This window comes from Cucurbita moschata, unplaced genomic scaffold (genome assembly GCF_002738365.1).
Source record: "Cucurbita moschata cultivar Rifu unplaced genomic scaffold, Cmos_1.0 Cmo_Scf00032, whole genome shotgun sequence".
Lineage (NCBI taxonomy): Eukaryota > Viridiplantae > Streptophyta > Magnoliopsida > Cucurbitales > Cucurbitaceae > Cucurbita > Cucurbita moschata.
The window spans coordinates 611168-623822 of NW_019268548.1; the positions used below are offsets into that span (position 1 = coordinate 611168).

At 36.7% G+C, this 12655-nt stretch overlaps 2 protein-coding genes, 1 long non-coding RNA gene and 1 other non-coding gene across 4 annotated transcripts; all 4 read right to left on the reverse strand.

Annotated features, from left to right (window-relative positions):
• Positions 1 to 1078: 1078 nt before the first annotated feature.
• Positions 1079 to 1150, reverse strand: TRNAL-UAG. The gene has a single exon. It is a non-coding gene; the product is annotated as a tRNA-Leu (tRNA).
• Positions 1151 to 1840: 690 nt separating this feature from the next.
• LOC111430082 (CASP-like protein 4A2) lies at positions 1841 to 4726 on the reverse strand. Its single transcript, XM_023066229.1, has 3 exons — positions 3901 to 4726; positions 2921 to 3056; positions 1841 to 2253 (listed from the first exon to the last, which is right to left on the reverse strand). The coding sequence occupies exons 1-3, from the start codon at positions 4515 to 4517 to the stop codon at positions 2059 to 2061; spliced, it is 948 nt and encodes a 315-aa protein (XP_022921997.1). The 5' UTR covers positions 4518 to 4726; the 3' UTR covers positions 1841 to 2058.
• Positions 4727 to 5518: 792 nt separating this feature from the next.
• LOC111430078 (protein EXECUTER 2, chloroplastic-like) lies at positions 5519 to 9767 on the reverse strand. Its single transcript, XM_023066225.1, has 11 exons — positions 9192 to 9767; positions 8768 to 8884; positions 8621 to 8686; positions 8321 to 8427; positions 8162 to 8240; positions 7219 to 7917; positions 6994 to 7120; positions 6752 to 6921; positions 6560 to 6634; positions 6387 to 6479; positions 5519 to 6320 (listed from the first exon to the last, which is right to left on the reverse strand). Exons 1-11 carry the CDS (start codon positions 9546 to 9548, stop codon positions 6219 to 6221), a joined length of 1992 nt encoding a protein of 663 aa, XP_022921993.1. The 5' UTR covers positions 9549 to 9767; the 3' UTR covers positions 5519 to 6218.
• Positions 9768 to 11419: 1652 nt separating this feature from the next.
• Positions 11420 to 12647, reverse strand: LOC111430083. Its single transcript, XR_002708275.1, has 3 exons — positions 12537 to 12647; positions 12282 to 12366; positions 11420 to 11549 (listed from the first exon to the last, which is right to left on the reverse strand). It is a non-coding gene; the product is annotated as an uncharacterized LOC111430083 (long non-coding RNA).
• Between the last annotated feature and the right edge of the window lie 8 nt (positions 12648 to 12655).

Consider the following 12655-nt stretch of genomic DNA (forward strand, 5'->3'; position numbering starts at 1 on the left):
AAAAAAAAAAAAAAAAAAAAAAAAAAAAAAAAAAAAAAAAAAAAAAAAAAAAAAAAAAAAAAAAAAAAAAAAAAAAACTCACCCATACACGTGAGGCAGTAAGTACGAATAGGGTGGTCCCATCCTATCTTATTTAATTCCGAAATTCTCCTACTAAATTATCCTCCCTCCATCGCACACAATTTCTAAAAAGTACCATTTAATTTGTTAATTTACTAATAATTTACAAAAATTATTTCCCATTATTCAATAATTTATTCAACCTTAAGATATTAATCACTAATAATTAAACTATTATCATATCCCATACCACTTAAATAATGGAAATGATGAGCGACTTTAGAATAAGAATTAATTTGATATTTTATTATAAGATTGAATTAATATTAATGAAAGGTAGATGGAACAAGGAGAAGGGTAGTTTGGGAAATGAGATTTTATGAACCGTTTGCAAATCGGTGTTAGGCTGGAAGTTCATGGGATGGAGGGAGTGGCAATCATTAAAAAAAAGTGTTTAAGAGATATTTAATATTTAATTAATCCCAGAAAAATAAAGAAAAAGGAAAATGAATAAATCTGTAGAAGCTTCCAGAGTACCTTTTCATTTTTAGAGGTACAAATGTTTTCTTATTTAATATTGTAAGTAAAATATAATGAAATATTTGATTGTCTTTTTAATTATATGCGAAATAAGTTAATGAATGTTAAAAGTATTAATAATTTATTATAATTAATGTAAATAAAGAAATAGTGGAAATTGAGAGAATCTCCAAAGAAGGGCGGCAACGTCAACGTGTATGAGAGGGAAAAGATAGGGTGAGGGAGACGGATTTGACAAAACGTGGAGCAGAGTATGGGATGGGATTGGCCCAATGGGCCCACACCTCACCTGCCGTCTTTTATGGGCCCACACCTCACCTGCCGTCTTTTATCTCTCCTGTACCATTTTTGTTGTCGGTGTCCCTTATTTATCGTTACAGCATTTGTTTGGGCCTAACCTTTTTGGGCCTAACCTTTTTCATTCAAATGGGCCTCGGCCCATGTTCTAACCCAAAAAGGCTGATTAATAAAAAACACGTGACAGTCGTAGGATTTGAACCTTCGGACTAGAGCCTAAGTCTAGCGCCTTAGACCACTCGGCCAAACTGTCTTGATTACTAATAATTAATTTTATAGTTCAACACGAAGGATGATTTTCAAATAAACTGAATCCAGGTAAATTTAAAAATTAAACGTTAGTCATAATTTTGTAAAAAAGATGAAAAATAAGTTCCATTCAAAGTAGATTTGAATTCAATTGACCAAATGAAATAAAAATAGATATAAAACAAACATAAGAAGACACTAAAATCTGGTGAATGATTTAACGTCATCAATGAATTATGTTTTCTTATTCGAATTATTGGACTTTGCTTTATTAAATTAATATCATATGGTACACTAAGAGAGAGAACAAAAAACAACATAATTTTCTTCAACATTAAGTTTCCCTTCCCACTATTTTAGATGAAGGAGGGGCTAAGCTACCAACATTTGATGGTCTACAAGGGAAGACTAAATTTCATCGGAGTTGGATGAAAGTCTCACGTCGGCTCGGCTAATTTAGGAAATGATCATGGGTTTATAATCAAGGAATACTATCTCCATTGGCATGAGGCCATTTGGGAAGCTCAAAGCAAAGTCATGAGAGCTTATGCTCAAAGTGGACAATATCATACCATCGTAGAGACAGTGTATCTCTAATCAATTTTTTTTTTTTTTTTTTCCTAATGATTGGTTTCATTGCAAAAATCCTCAATATCAGACAGAGAGGGCTCAAGACAATCTAACAATTTGCTGCTACAACAATAGAAGCTTCATTTATATATATATATATATATATATGAAATATGCAATAAAAACAATCCAACAATTATACAATTTGGTATCCTCTTTATTGTAAGGTCAAAGCTAGCTATGATATCTCTGTACAACATCAAGAGAAAAAAAATGGGTTGACAATCAATGTAAAAATTGTTCTCTTTTCAAGGAAAAACGAAGAGGCCTCAGATTTTGATATCAAGCATGATCACGGGTACAAAGGTTGTAACCAGAGATAAGCGAACTAATAGCAAAAGCAACGAAGGCAAGGAAAGACATGCTGACCGATGCACTGGCCATCTGCGTGAATTCATCTTTTCCCCAATTTGATTGCCAGTCATCAACACGTGTTGCGGCCGAGGAAGACGACGATATCAGAAGATATGCCAATGCCTGCCAATATAATCCAGGATTACATCATTAGTTGATGAAGAAACGAAGCAGGCAAAGTAGCTAACAATCTTGGGTTATCAAGAAAGTTCTCGCTGAGACTCGAGAGCCAGAAGACTTGATGTTTCACTTTCTAGGTGTAAAAACCCAAACCCACCGCTAGCAGATATTGTCTTCTTTGGACTTTCCCTTCCGGGCTTCCCCTCAAGGTTTTAAAACGCATCTACTAGATAAAGATTTCTGCACTCTTATAAGGAATGCTTTGTTTCTTCTCACACCGATATGAGATTTTACAGCTTAAAACCACTATTCTTTCACTTACAAAGTCAACCCAAACCAAACAAGCCCTTGCATATTTGAGCAAATCAGAAGCCTGAACAATCTACACTCACACAATGACACAATCAATCATTACAAGAGACAAAGTGATCAGCAGATCAACTATCAAGTTCATCCCCACTTGAATGATCGTCTCAAATTGAGTAAACCGGATTCAAGTGGTGAAGCAGAAAAAGGATTCTCCATGCAATTCAGCGAATTTCTTCTAGCCTAAGTATACTAAACAAACCTTTGACCATAGAGACACGTTCATTGTAGCAGACTAACAGTGAAAGCATGCCTATAGATATTAAACAATATTCACTCAGACCCGCTTACTTGCACAACTAACCTGATCCATGAAGAAGTCAAAATGATAACGAAAGTGATGGCGTATCATATGGTTCTTCTTGAATAGAGTATAGACAAGATCAAATGCTTGAAACACTGCATACACGAACGCAATTATATTCACGGTGAGGCAGTACCTGTTGATAAATCAACTTGATGAGATAATATAAGACGGGAACAAACATACAGACTTCTACAATAATTTGAACAGAATGAATATGAGATACATCCTTTAAGTACGGTTTTCACGTTATAGTATGAAGTATTAATGTATTCTTGCAATACAAGGGAAGCTAAGAATAATGGCACATGATTGATCACAAAAAGGCATGGAAATTAAGAGACAGCTCTGATAGTGAGATTGCTTCCACCGCAATCCTTCACTCACAGTACAAACACTTGAAATTATACCAAAAGCCAATATGAGAACTAAAAACTTTAACTCAAAGCAGCAAAAAACTCGGCGAAGGACATAAAAGTTGTAATACAAAGTTGTGGGTCAGACTGGATTAAATAGTGTAGCGAAAGAAATCATTTGGATTGTGTATATCATTGAGAACTTGACAATCAATAGGTTGGAAGAAGGCGACAGCTCCATTTTAACATGGCATTAAAGATTGAGATTGAAGACTGTAACTAAGACACCAACTCATTTGAGGACAATATGGTGTACAACCAACAGAAAAATCGCAAAACCATTAATCACAATAATTGTTTCAAGTTTTGATTCTGGTTGGAAGGAAATTTATAGTATCCGAAGAATGGAAAGCTAATTGGTATGGTATTAATCTTGAGGTCCCACAGATCATACTACTAGTTAAAGATTAAAATACTCATGTTTGCAAAGATTAAACCTAAGGAATTGAACAACAATTCGGAAAGAAAATAACAAAACATCGAAAAGCAAATCTAATTTACTTCATTCTGAAGTTGAATAGCACTCAGATAGTAAAGAGGAGTCAAGAATCGTAAGAAGAAAACCTGTATTCCTTGTAACGATCAAAGGAGTCGCCACTCCAACCCTGAGTCTTATCAGACGCCATAACCGAAAACGAAATCAAGCAAACCGCCACTTCACACACTCTAAAACCTAAAGCCGCCTTCGTCAACGCATCGTCCTTCGACCTCCTCGACATCGGCGGCATTTGCTTCGGCGATCTCCCACCTCCACCACCGCGCTCCTCGACTCCACCTGCAGCCGGCCCTACTTTGGTCACCGACTGCGGCACATCCTCCTTCATTGCCCGATTAAACATAACCTTAGACGAAGTCGACCTATCTCCGGGAAAGCTCACGTTCTCCGGCGTCTTCCGGGAGCTGGCGTAGGGAGATGGAAGCGGCGAGAACTGAGTACTCTTATCGACAACATCAACGAGGACAATCGCCTTGGAGTTATCTGGCTGCTTCTCAGGCGAGGTATCGGGAGAGGCATAAGGAGGGGTCTCCGGAAGGTCGCCGACGTCGGATCGGAGCGGCGAGTGAAAGCGCAGCGGTGAGTGAGGAGATTCCATCTGACTGTGAACCGATAACTCGGAATTTCTCGACGACGACTTCCTCATGGATGACGAGTCGATCGATTTCAATTTAGCCTCAATCATTTTTCTTCCAACCTTGACGGATTTTATCGAAAGATTTGCGGGAAAAATTTGTTCACAAAGTACGAAAAGAAATAAAAAAAAATAAAAAGGAAAAGGCTGTTTGGGAAGTCGGGAAAAAAAGAAAGCAGAGGACTTTAGTGGGACTCGTCTCTAAGTTCGCGTTCGTAATTTGGAAGCCACGTGGCATCATTTTATTTGTAGGTTTAAAGTAACGGCGAGAATATATTCCAGTGCGGTACAGTGTACATAAGTTCTGAAGATAGGCGAATTAATCTTACGTTCAGAATAGGAATAATAAAAAAGACTCTGATTACACGTAAGGTTTTGTGTGACGTGGAAGAATTTGATTCGTTGATAGCGTGGATTCTACCGTATTTTAGAGCCTCTCCGACAAAGTAAAGTGAGCTGCGAAGCCTACGATTCCTTTTTTTATTTAAATATAAGAATTATCATTTAAAACCTTTCGTCAAATTGAGCTATGTTTACTCCCACTCTTTACGACGTCGTTTTTGCCACGTAATTGTTCTTTCACTTACGAAGGAAATAGCATATTCCCTTCATTATTCTAAATAATCTCTCAATTAAAGGAAAATTATTAAATAGTTCTCTAAATCAATTAGTTTTAATTATTTTAATGTCGGGCTCCACCTGACAAGTTTAACCTAGAAGATGAATTTCTCGACTAATCTTATTAACATAATTTCAATATCTTAAGGAAGTAGTTGAAGGTCATTTATTATTTTTTTTAAAGAGCAAAAGGAATTTGATTATTATAAGCCGCAATAACAAAAATGGATTACTCCACCAACCAAGTTTACGAGAAATTGTTCATCGTTCAATAAAGCCATCACAACATGGCTCACAGTTCTTCACCACAAGATATATGAAACATCGAATAATTATTATGAGACAATCACATCAAATAATTTATCCAAGTTGACCCGACTCCATTCGTTCACACCTCCAACAAGAAAAGCAAAGCAAAGAAAGATGCGAATTTGAAACACCAACTTTAATATCCTTTTCATATGCATCTTTTCTCCATGGCATCAAAATATGAACACACGAACTCACTCTCCCTCTCGCAGCCATAATATATTCATAAAGGCATGATTTTTGTAATGTCATGTAGTGGACCTTCCTTACTTACCCACTTCCTTTACACTCATCAACACACCCAACAAAAGCATCCCCTCCCTCTTCTTGACAGGACACCAACCCTTCCTTTCTGATCATCAAAAGAGGAAGCACTACCAATGCCTTTTCTGCTTTTAAGCCCCTACTCTCTTTACTTTTCATTCCCAATTCCCAATCAACCTTGTAACCTTTCCTGCATATTCAGCAGCCCCCCCTCCCCCCCTTGTCCTTTACCAATGCTTTCAAAAGCTTCCCATAACAAAAGTTGGATGAAGAAGCAACACCTATACTTTCTATGCTTCATTCAATACATATTTCACCTATTATTGTTCACTTCATCTCAGTCAAATACGTTCTCAGGGAAACAAGCGTTCTATGCTAACTCATCAAAATTTGATATCAAAGAAGCGCGGGGAAATACGTATCTGGGAGGAAAGACTCTTCTTTGCTCGAACCTTTCGTTACAGAGATGTTCGTCCGGTTGGGAACGGAAGTTGGGCATTGCCATTCGTCTGATTCGGAAAGGAAACTGAACCTAGGCATGAGGCAAGAATCAAACATGTATCACTCTGGTAACGTCAAGCGGTTGAAGAGTACAAGGAAACTTTGTTCAGGAACGACGTAGAGAAACCCGAGATCTGCACCTTTGACGTATGGGCCGATACCCTGCAGAATTGGAGAGGAAATCAAATGTACTGATACAAGTGATATGGTTCGTATCAGTTGACTTACCCTGCCGTTTAGTTGGAAAAGTTCTCCGTCGACCCATTGTGGATTTCGGAACCCAAATTCGGCGATTCTTCCTTGACCTTTATAACTAGCAACCTGGAAACACAAGATCTTTGAATTAGTCTCAGTCTACAAGACTGGATGACAATGTTATGTCAAGGACATATGGTAAATACCACTCCCAGTTCATCTGGATACATTCCACGGTTCGCGGTGCGGGTTCCTCTCCCAATTCTAGCCCGAAAAGTGACCTAGATTTATAAAAACATCATGTCCAAAACACCATGACTTATGAACTCAAGACATGGAAACAAAAAGCTTGTCATTGTTCTTAACCAGTAAAATCCTAACAATATTAGAATTCAAACCTGGCCAGCAGGAACATTAAGATCACCAGTCAACTTTACTGCTTCTACATACTCAAAGAACTCCATATCTGAAGTCTTGTCCTTGTTATCCAAATCATTCCAATGTCCAAATTTTCGCCTCAACTGCACCACCTCAGTGCCATAAGGGCCGAATGCACCAACATAGAGACCTGTTCCACGACAAGTCTTATAACCATTTACACGTGGTGTAGCTAACGTCAAAACAAGAACAAACGACTCACCATCAAATGGATCTAGGTCTCCCTTCGATGTCGTAATCCGACTGAAAGTAGTATATTCAGATAGTTTACTCCGCTTCTGTGCTTGACTGACAGCCAGTTTGACTATCTCACGAACATTCCTCGAAATCTAGAATAAAGTGATTCAGTAATTTTACAATAAAACAAGAACTTATAAAAGGATGAAAAAACAATTTCTGAACCCACAGCATTGGATATCAACCTCACCTTTGGAGAAACCTTATCAACACCCCAAAATGCCTTGGCGACATCGGCTGGCATAAGCTCGGAAACACCTTGGACAGTTAAAGCTGCCACTTTGACCTTTGAGACTTTCTTGTCCGTAGCATCAAGATCTAAGCCTCGACCAGGAATATGCAGCACAAAAGAATCTCTGTCCATATCCTTAATATAAGCAGGATGGCGTACAAACTCATCCTTGGTAGGAGTCTCTTCACTGTTATGTACAACCCCACCAATATAAAGCTTCATATCTAATTCCTTTTCGTCGTCACTGGCATCGCTATTCTCACCTAACGAAATTGTCTCGGACTTAATCTCATCTAACTTACCCATTGCATCATCAGAGTTCCCACTAGTCCCCGTCTTCTCATTGTCTTCTTGCATCAATTGCTTTACAGAGTTGGCGTCTTCAATGACTTCCTCGGGAACATTGATATTCATTACTTTAACTTTTAATCCCGGAATTTTCTCTTTCAAAAAATTTATCACCCCCTTTATTCCCTCCTCAGTAGCTTCTTCCATAGTAATGCCCTTCTCCTCACCTTTCTCCTTCGTGGCTTCATTCTCTGGAACGTCTACAGTAGCTTGATTCTTGATTCCAGATGTGGAAGGACTATTTGAAGGCTCTGATGGTTGACTTGTTGAGATTGACGATTTTCCTTTGTATCGTTGTAAGTACACTACCTGCAACATATACAAATCGAAATAATCTCTCATTTAACTTTTAATGTCAGATACATGGTTACAGACAATAGCAATGTATTCTTTTGTTAACCCACGTACTAAATAAAAGAAAATGGGCTTCTCATGATGTAATAAAGTCAAAGACATTGGATTAGAGATAGAGATAGGCTCATAAGACAGACATAAAATCAATATTTTCACAGAAAAATGGGTAAAACAATGTTTCACGTGAGGATTCTGTAACCTGCATGACATATCTCTCTTCATCTTTGACAACAAAAATCTCAAACAATGGAGTTCCTGGCGATGCAGTCACCAACTGTCTGTGACAGACAAGAATTATGCGTGAGTGTTCCCCAAATAATAACGGTGTCTGTGTCCACAAACGAGACAACGATCTTACCTCGGACTGTAACCCCTCCCAACAAATCTGCCAACGCCAGGAGTTACACGTATTAATCGGCCAAAGGGATCATCTGAATCCTGAGAGTACCCCACCCACCAGCCCACCTGCTCAAACAATGGTTCAGAAAACATCAATTTTCATTGCCATATATTTCAACTCGATTTCAGCAAATAAAAATAACAGTGATGAGCTTAAGAACATGCTTGGAATAGCTTTCCAGGTGCTTCAAAAAGGGGTTTTGGAAAGTCATTCCAAACAAGCCCTCAAATGTTTTGGGGTAGAATCCTGCAAGATTACCAGTCCACTTCCTGTGCATTTACACAACATCGACGCATCCTGGTACCGCTCCTCCTCTATTGCACTCTGCAAATCTTTATAAAAATTACATTAGGAGGTGACCATAAAATTGACAATCTTGGTAAGTAATATAAATCTAGGTTTGACCTTCAACTGGTACATGATTTCAGCAACACTGTCCTTTTGTGTAGTTTCGGTAATAGCCAGTTTCAATTTTGCAGCTTCTTCAAAGTCTTCTTTCTCAACAGCCTCTTCAAGTTGAAACTGTAACACACCGACTAGAACTCATGAGCCAATAACAAGTAGAAAAGCAGCTAAATTAATAGACAACACACATACAAAAGAAATGCAGTGAAAAGTAAGGAAACACAAATGCTACTGCTCACAAACATGTTTTTTCAAACTATTGCATTAGAGGATGAACACAAAATTGCATGACCCTAATTTTTCATGATGAAGCACTAAAACTCAAATCTAATCATCACCCAAACAACGAACCAAAACCCACTTGATGAAATCCACAATCATCCCAGTTTCTTGTGTACACAAATAATGATAGAAAGAACTGCACCTTAAGAACAGAGGCAAAGCTTTCTGCCTGTTCCATTTCAGAGAAATAACGACTCCACCTACTCCAATCCCATTCCAAGGAAGAAGAAGAAGATGATGATGACGACGACGATGAGTTGCTATCACTGCCGGCGCTAGTATTGCCATTTCCTCTGCAACGACAAAACAAGGTAGAATCCCTGGGATTCCTAGATGAAGTAAGTGAAAGCTTGCCCTGATTCTGAACAGTACAACCCCAACTCAAAATCAGCTTCGAATCATTAGATTTCTTGGTGGATAAATCGAAGCAACAAAAGGGACTGAATTGGAGCATGGTTATTGCTTGTCCAGCAACCCACGAGGTGTTGGCGATCCCCATCTCACAGCTTTCACCGTCTCGGCTCTCCTGACCGCGCCTTCCTCTTCAACAACTTGTTTTTTCTTCTTCTGGTTGGCGCTAGATTTTTGGTTCTGTAGGGGTGAGAGGGAAAGAAGAGAAAGAAAGGGGTGAGTGAAGAAAGGATAGAATCCTTCCTCCCTCGGATAACTTTTTAGCCTATTAAAATAAAAAGGCCCATCAGATTTGTAGGTACCCTACATTGTTGCTCCAAATGAACAGAAACACCCCTTCTGCTACTATCGAACCCAAAATGAAAGAAACTATATATATAATATTAAAAAAAAATCATTTTGGGATTTCAACTTTTTAATTTTATTCGACCAATTGAGGATGTTTGCTGAATTCACACCCTTAAATGGGTAAAAATTATCTTATTTATAATCAAATAAATTATAAGAATATTAAGAGATAATAAAAGGAAATAACAATAAATGAAAAGATACCGTAATAAGACAAATATAGATATTTGTCTTATAATAAAATATCAAATATATATATATATAATAAACTATAATTTAGATAAACAATAATTTATTATTAAATATCCTTAATACTAGAATAGAAGCTTATTGATCTCATGTACCAAATCACTTTGCTAATTGTAGCTTGTCTTTTATTCTATCACCCGGACTCTTGTTTTGAACCATGTAGATTTGAGAATATTTAACGCGTAGATTTTACAGCAAAAAAAGAAAAAAACTTCTTGGATGACTTACGATGGACTAATTTCTCCAGTTAGTTTTAAATGGCTAAACTAAAGAAAGGAAAAAATATATATATCAATTCAACGACATTAATGAAACTTAAACGAAGCACTTTTACAGAATTCCAGATACTTGATGAGTTGAAAATGTAGGATGATACCCAAAACATCCTTTTAAGTGGCAAACTGATTGGTTTAAGTAGAATCAATTTGTTTATTGGCTTCTTTCATAATTAGGACAATGGATGGTGTTCTTCCATGATCTTTAGTTGAGTCAATTGTCTTGACGTGTTCAATTATTTGGACAAATGTTGTCTAATCATCTTAAGATTGTCAACAATATTCTAATGGTCATGCAGTGATAATTGACATTTAATACTGATGTTTTTTAAAAGAATATTCAAAGTGTTAAATAATCCAAACAAATAAATAGATAAATCGCAATTGAATTTATCGGATTTAAGTCTTCACTTCAGTCAATTTGATCACTATTTTAAATTTATATGATGTAACTATGAAGGTAACATCATTTTACCTTATTTTATAAATATAAGGTTTGATAGAATAAAATACGAAGAACGAATTTATAATTAAAATAAGTATTTTTGGCATAAAAAGTCAAACCAACGAACAACTTCACAGGAAAGCATTGAAGTATAACAGCATAAATGTAATCAAATTAAAGATGGGCGTCCTATATTTTTATGTATTAATTTAAGAAATATTTTAACATGTTAAAAACTTATAATTTATTCGTATGATTTTTTGAATAAATTATGTGAATAATTGCTTAAAGAAAACGTGGGAGCCGTGGTGGCCATATTTTTGGCACTACCTGATTGGTTCTTTAGTCGTAAAAGGGATTCGGAAAAAATATGCTAATTTCTTTTATCTTCCCAATGCAGAGGTCCAATGTCATGCACAAGCAGCCCGCACAGCCTCGACACTTATCATTCATGAAATTTGTGGAATATTTATCTTTTTTTTTTTTAAAAAAAAAAAAGAAATAACAAAGTTTATTATCCCATATTTAAAAAGTATAATAAATTGTTTTCAGAATTTTCAATTTTCAATTTTAAAATTTTAAAATGTTGTTTTAGAATTTAAAAAAAAAAAAAAAAAAAAAAAAAAAAAAAAATTCTAAGAACAACAATAAGGAAATAACGACCAAACCTGGAATTGGATAGACATTCCCCGTGGGTCTCCTTGTAGGTGTTGTGGCCAAAATTGGAAGCCATTCAAACCAGACCAATCACTTTCTCCGATTAACCTAAATCCTGGACAACAGGACACAAGTTTGAATCTCTCTAAAATTTTGCATCCCTACTTTATTTAGTCTTCGCCTAAATTTAGTATTAAAAGTGGTTGAGTGCATATCATAGTTTTTGTTACTTATTTAACTATCAAACTTGGTGCTTCAACGATTTCTGCATTCTCAACAATATTCAAATATTCAAATGTTGCTGGCTGATATTTTCTTCTTTAGAGGTTCCCCTCAAGGCTTTTAAAACGATCGGCTAGTGAGAGGTTTCTTCAACCAATGTGCTATCTTACAATCCACTCCCTTTAAAGTCCAGCGGCCTTCTCTCCAATCAATGTGAGATCTCACAATCCACCCCTTTGGAGCCCTGACAATTCCTCTCTCCAATCGATGTGCGATCTCACAATTCACCACCTCCTTGGAGCCCAACATTCTCGTTGGTACTCATTCCTCTCTCCAATCGATGTGGGATCTCACAATTCACCTCCTTTGAAAGCCCAAGGTCCAATGTCCTTGTTGGCACACCTCCCTCTATTTTTGCTCTAATACTATTTGTAAAAAAAAAAAATAATAATAATAATATCTATTAACTCATTTTTCTAAAAATTTAAAATATATTCACGTAAGAAGATATTATTATTTAATTTTTAATAAAAAGGCTAAATGGAATGAAATCTAAAGTTGAGACGGGAAAGATTCAATTCAAATAGTAGAATGAAAAAAATAAAAATGGAAGGATGTCAGTCACCTCGTTGAGGCTGCTCTACTTGGTCACTGCTACACTGCTAGTGGGGAATGGAGTGCGGACATTTTCCGATAAAACATGACCTGACCTGAAGAAACAAGCAAGCAAAGACAAATTAACACTAAACTATGTAAACTATCAACTCATTTTTTAATACTACCGCCCGATTTGCTCTCTTCAAGTTAGTGGAAAAACGTCCGTCAACCAGAGAATTGAATTGAGAAACAACCATCAACAATTGGAACAGTTAAAACATACCTGTAAACCTAGAAGATTCTCCAGTGGAATTGCAAGATCTGCTTTGAAGCACATGCCCAGTCTCCCTTCCCAGGCGGCTGAATAGTCAAGCACTGAGATCTAAAATTAATTATGATGAA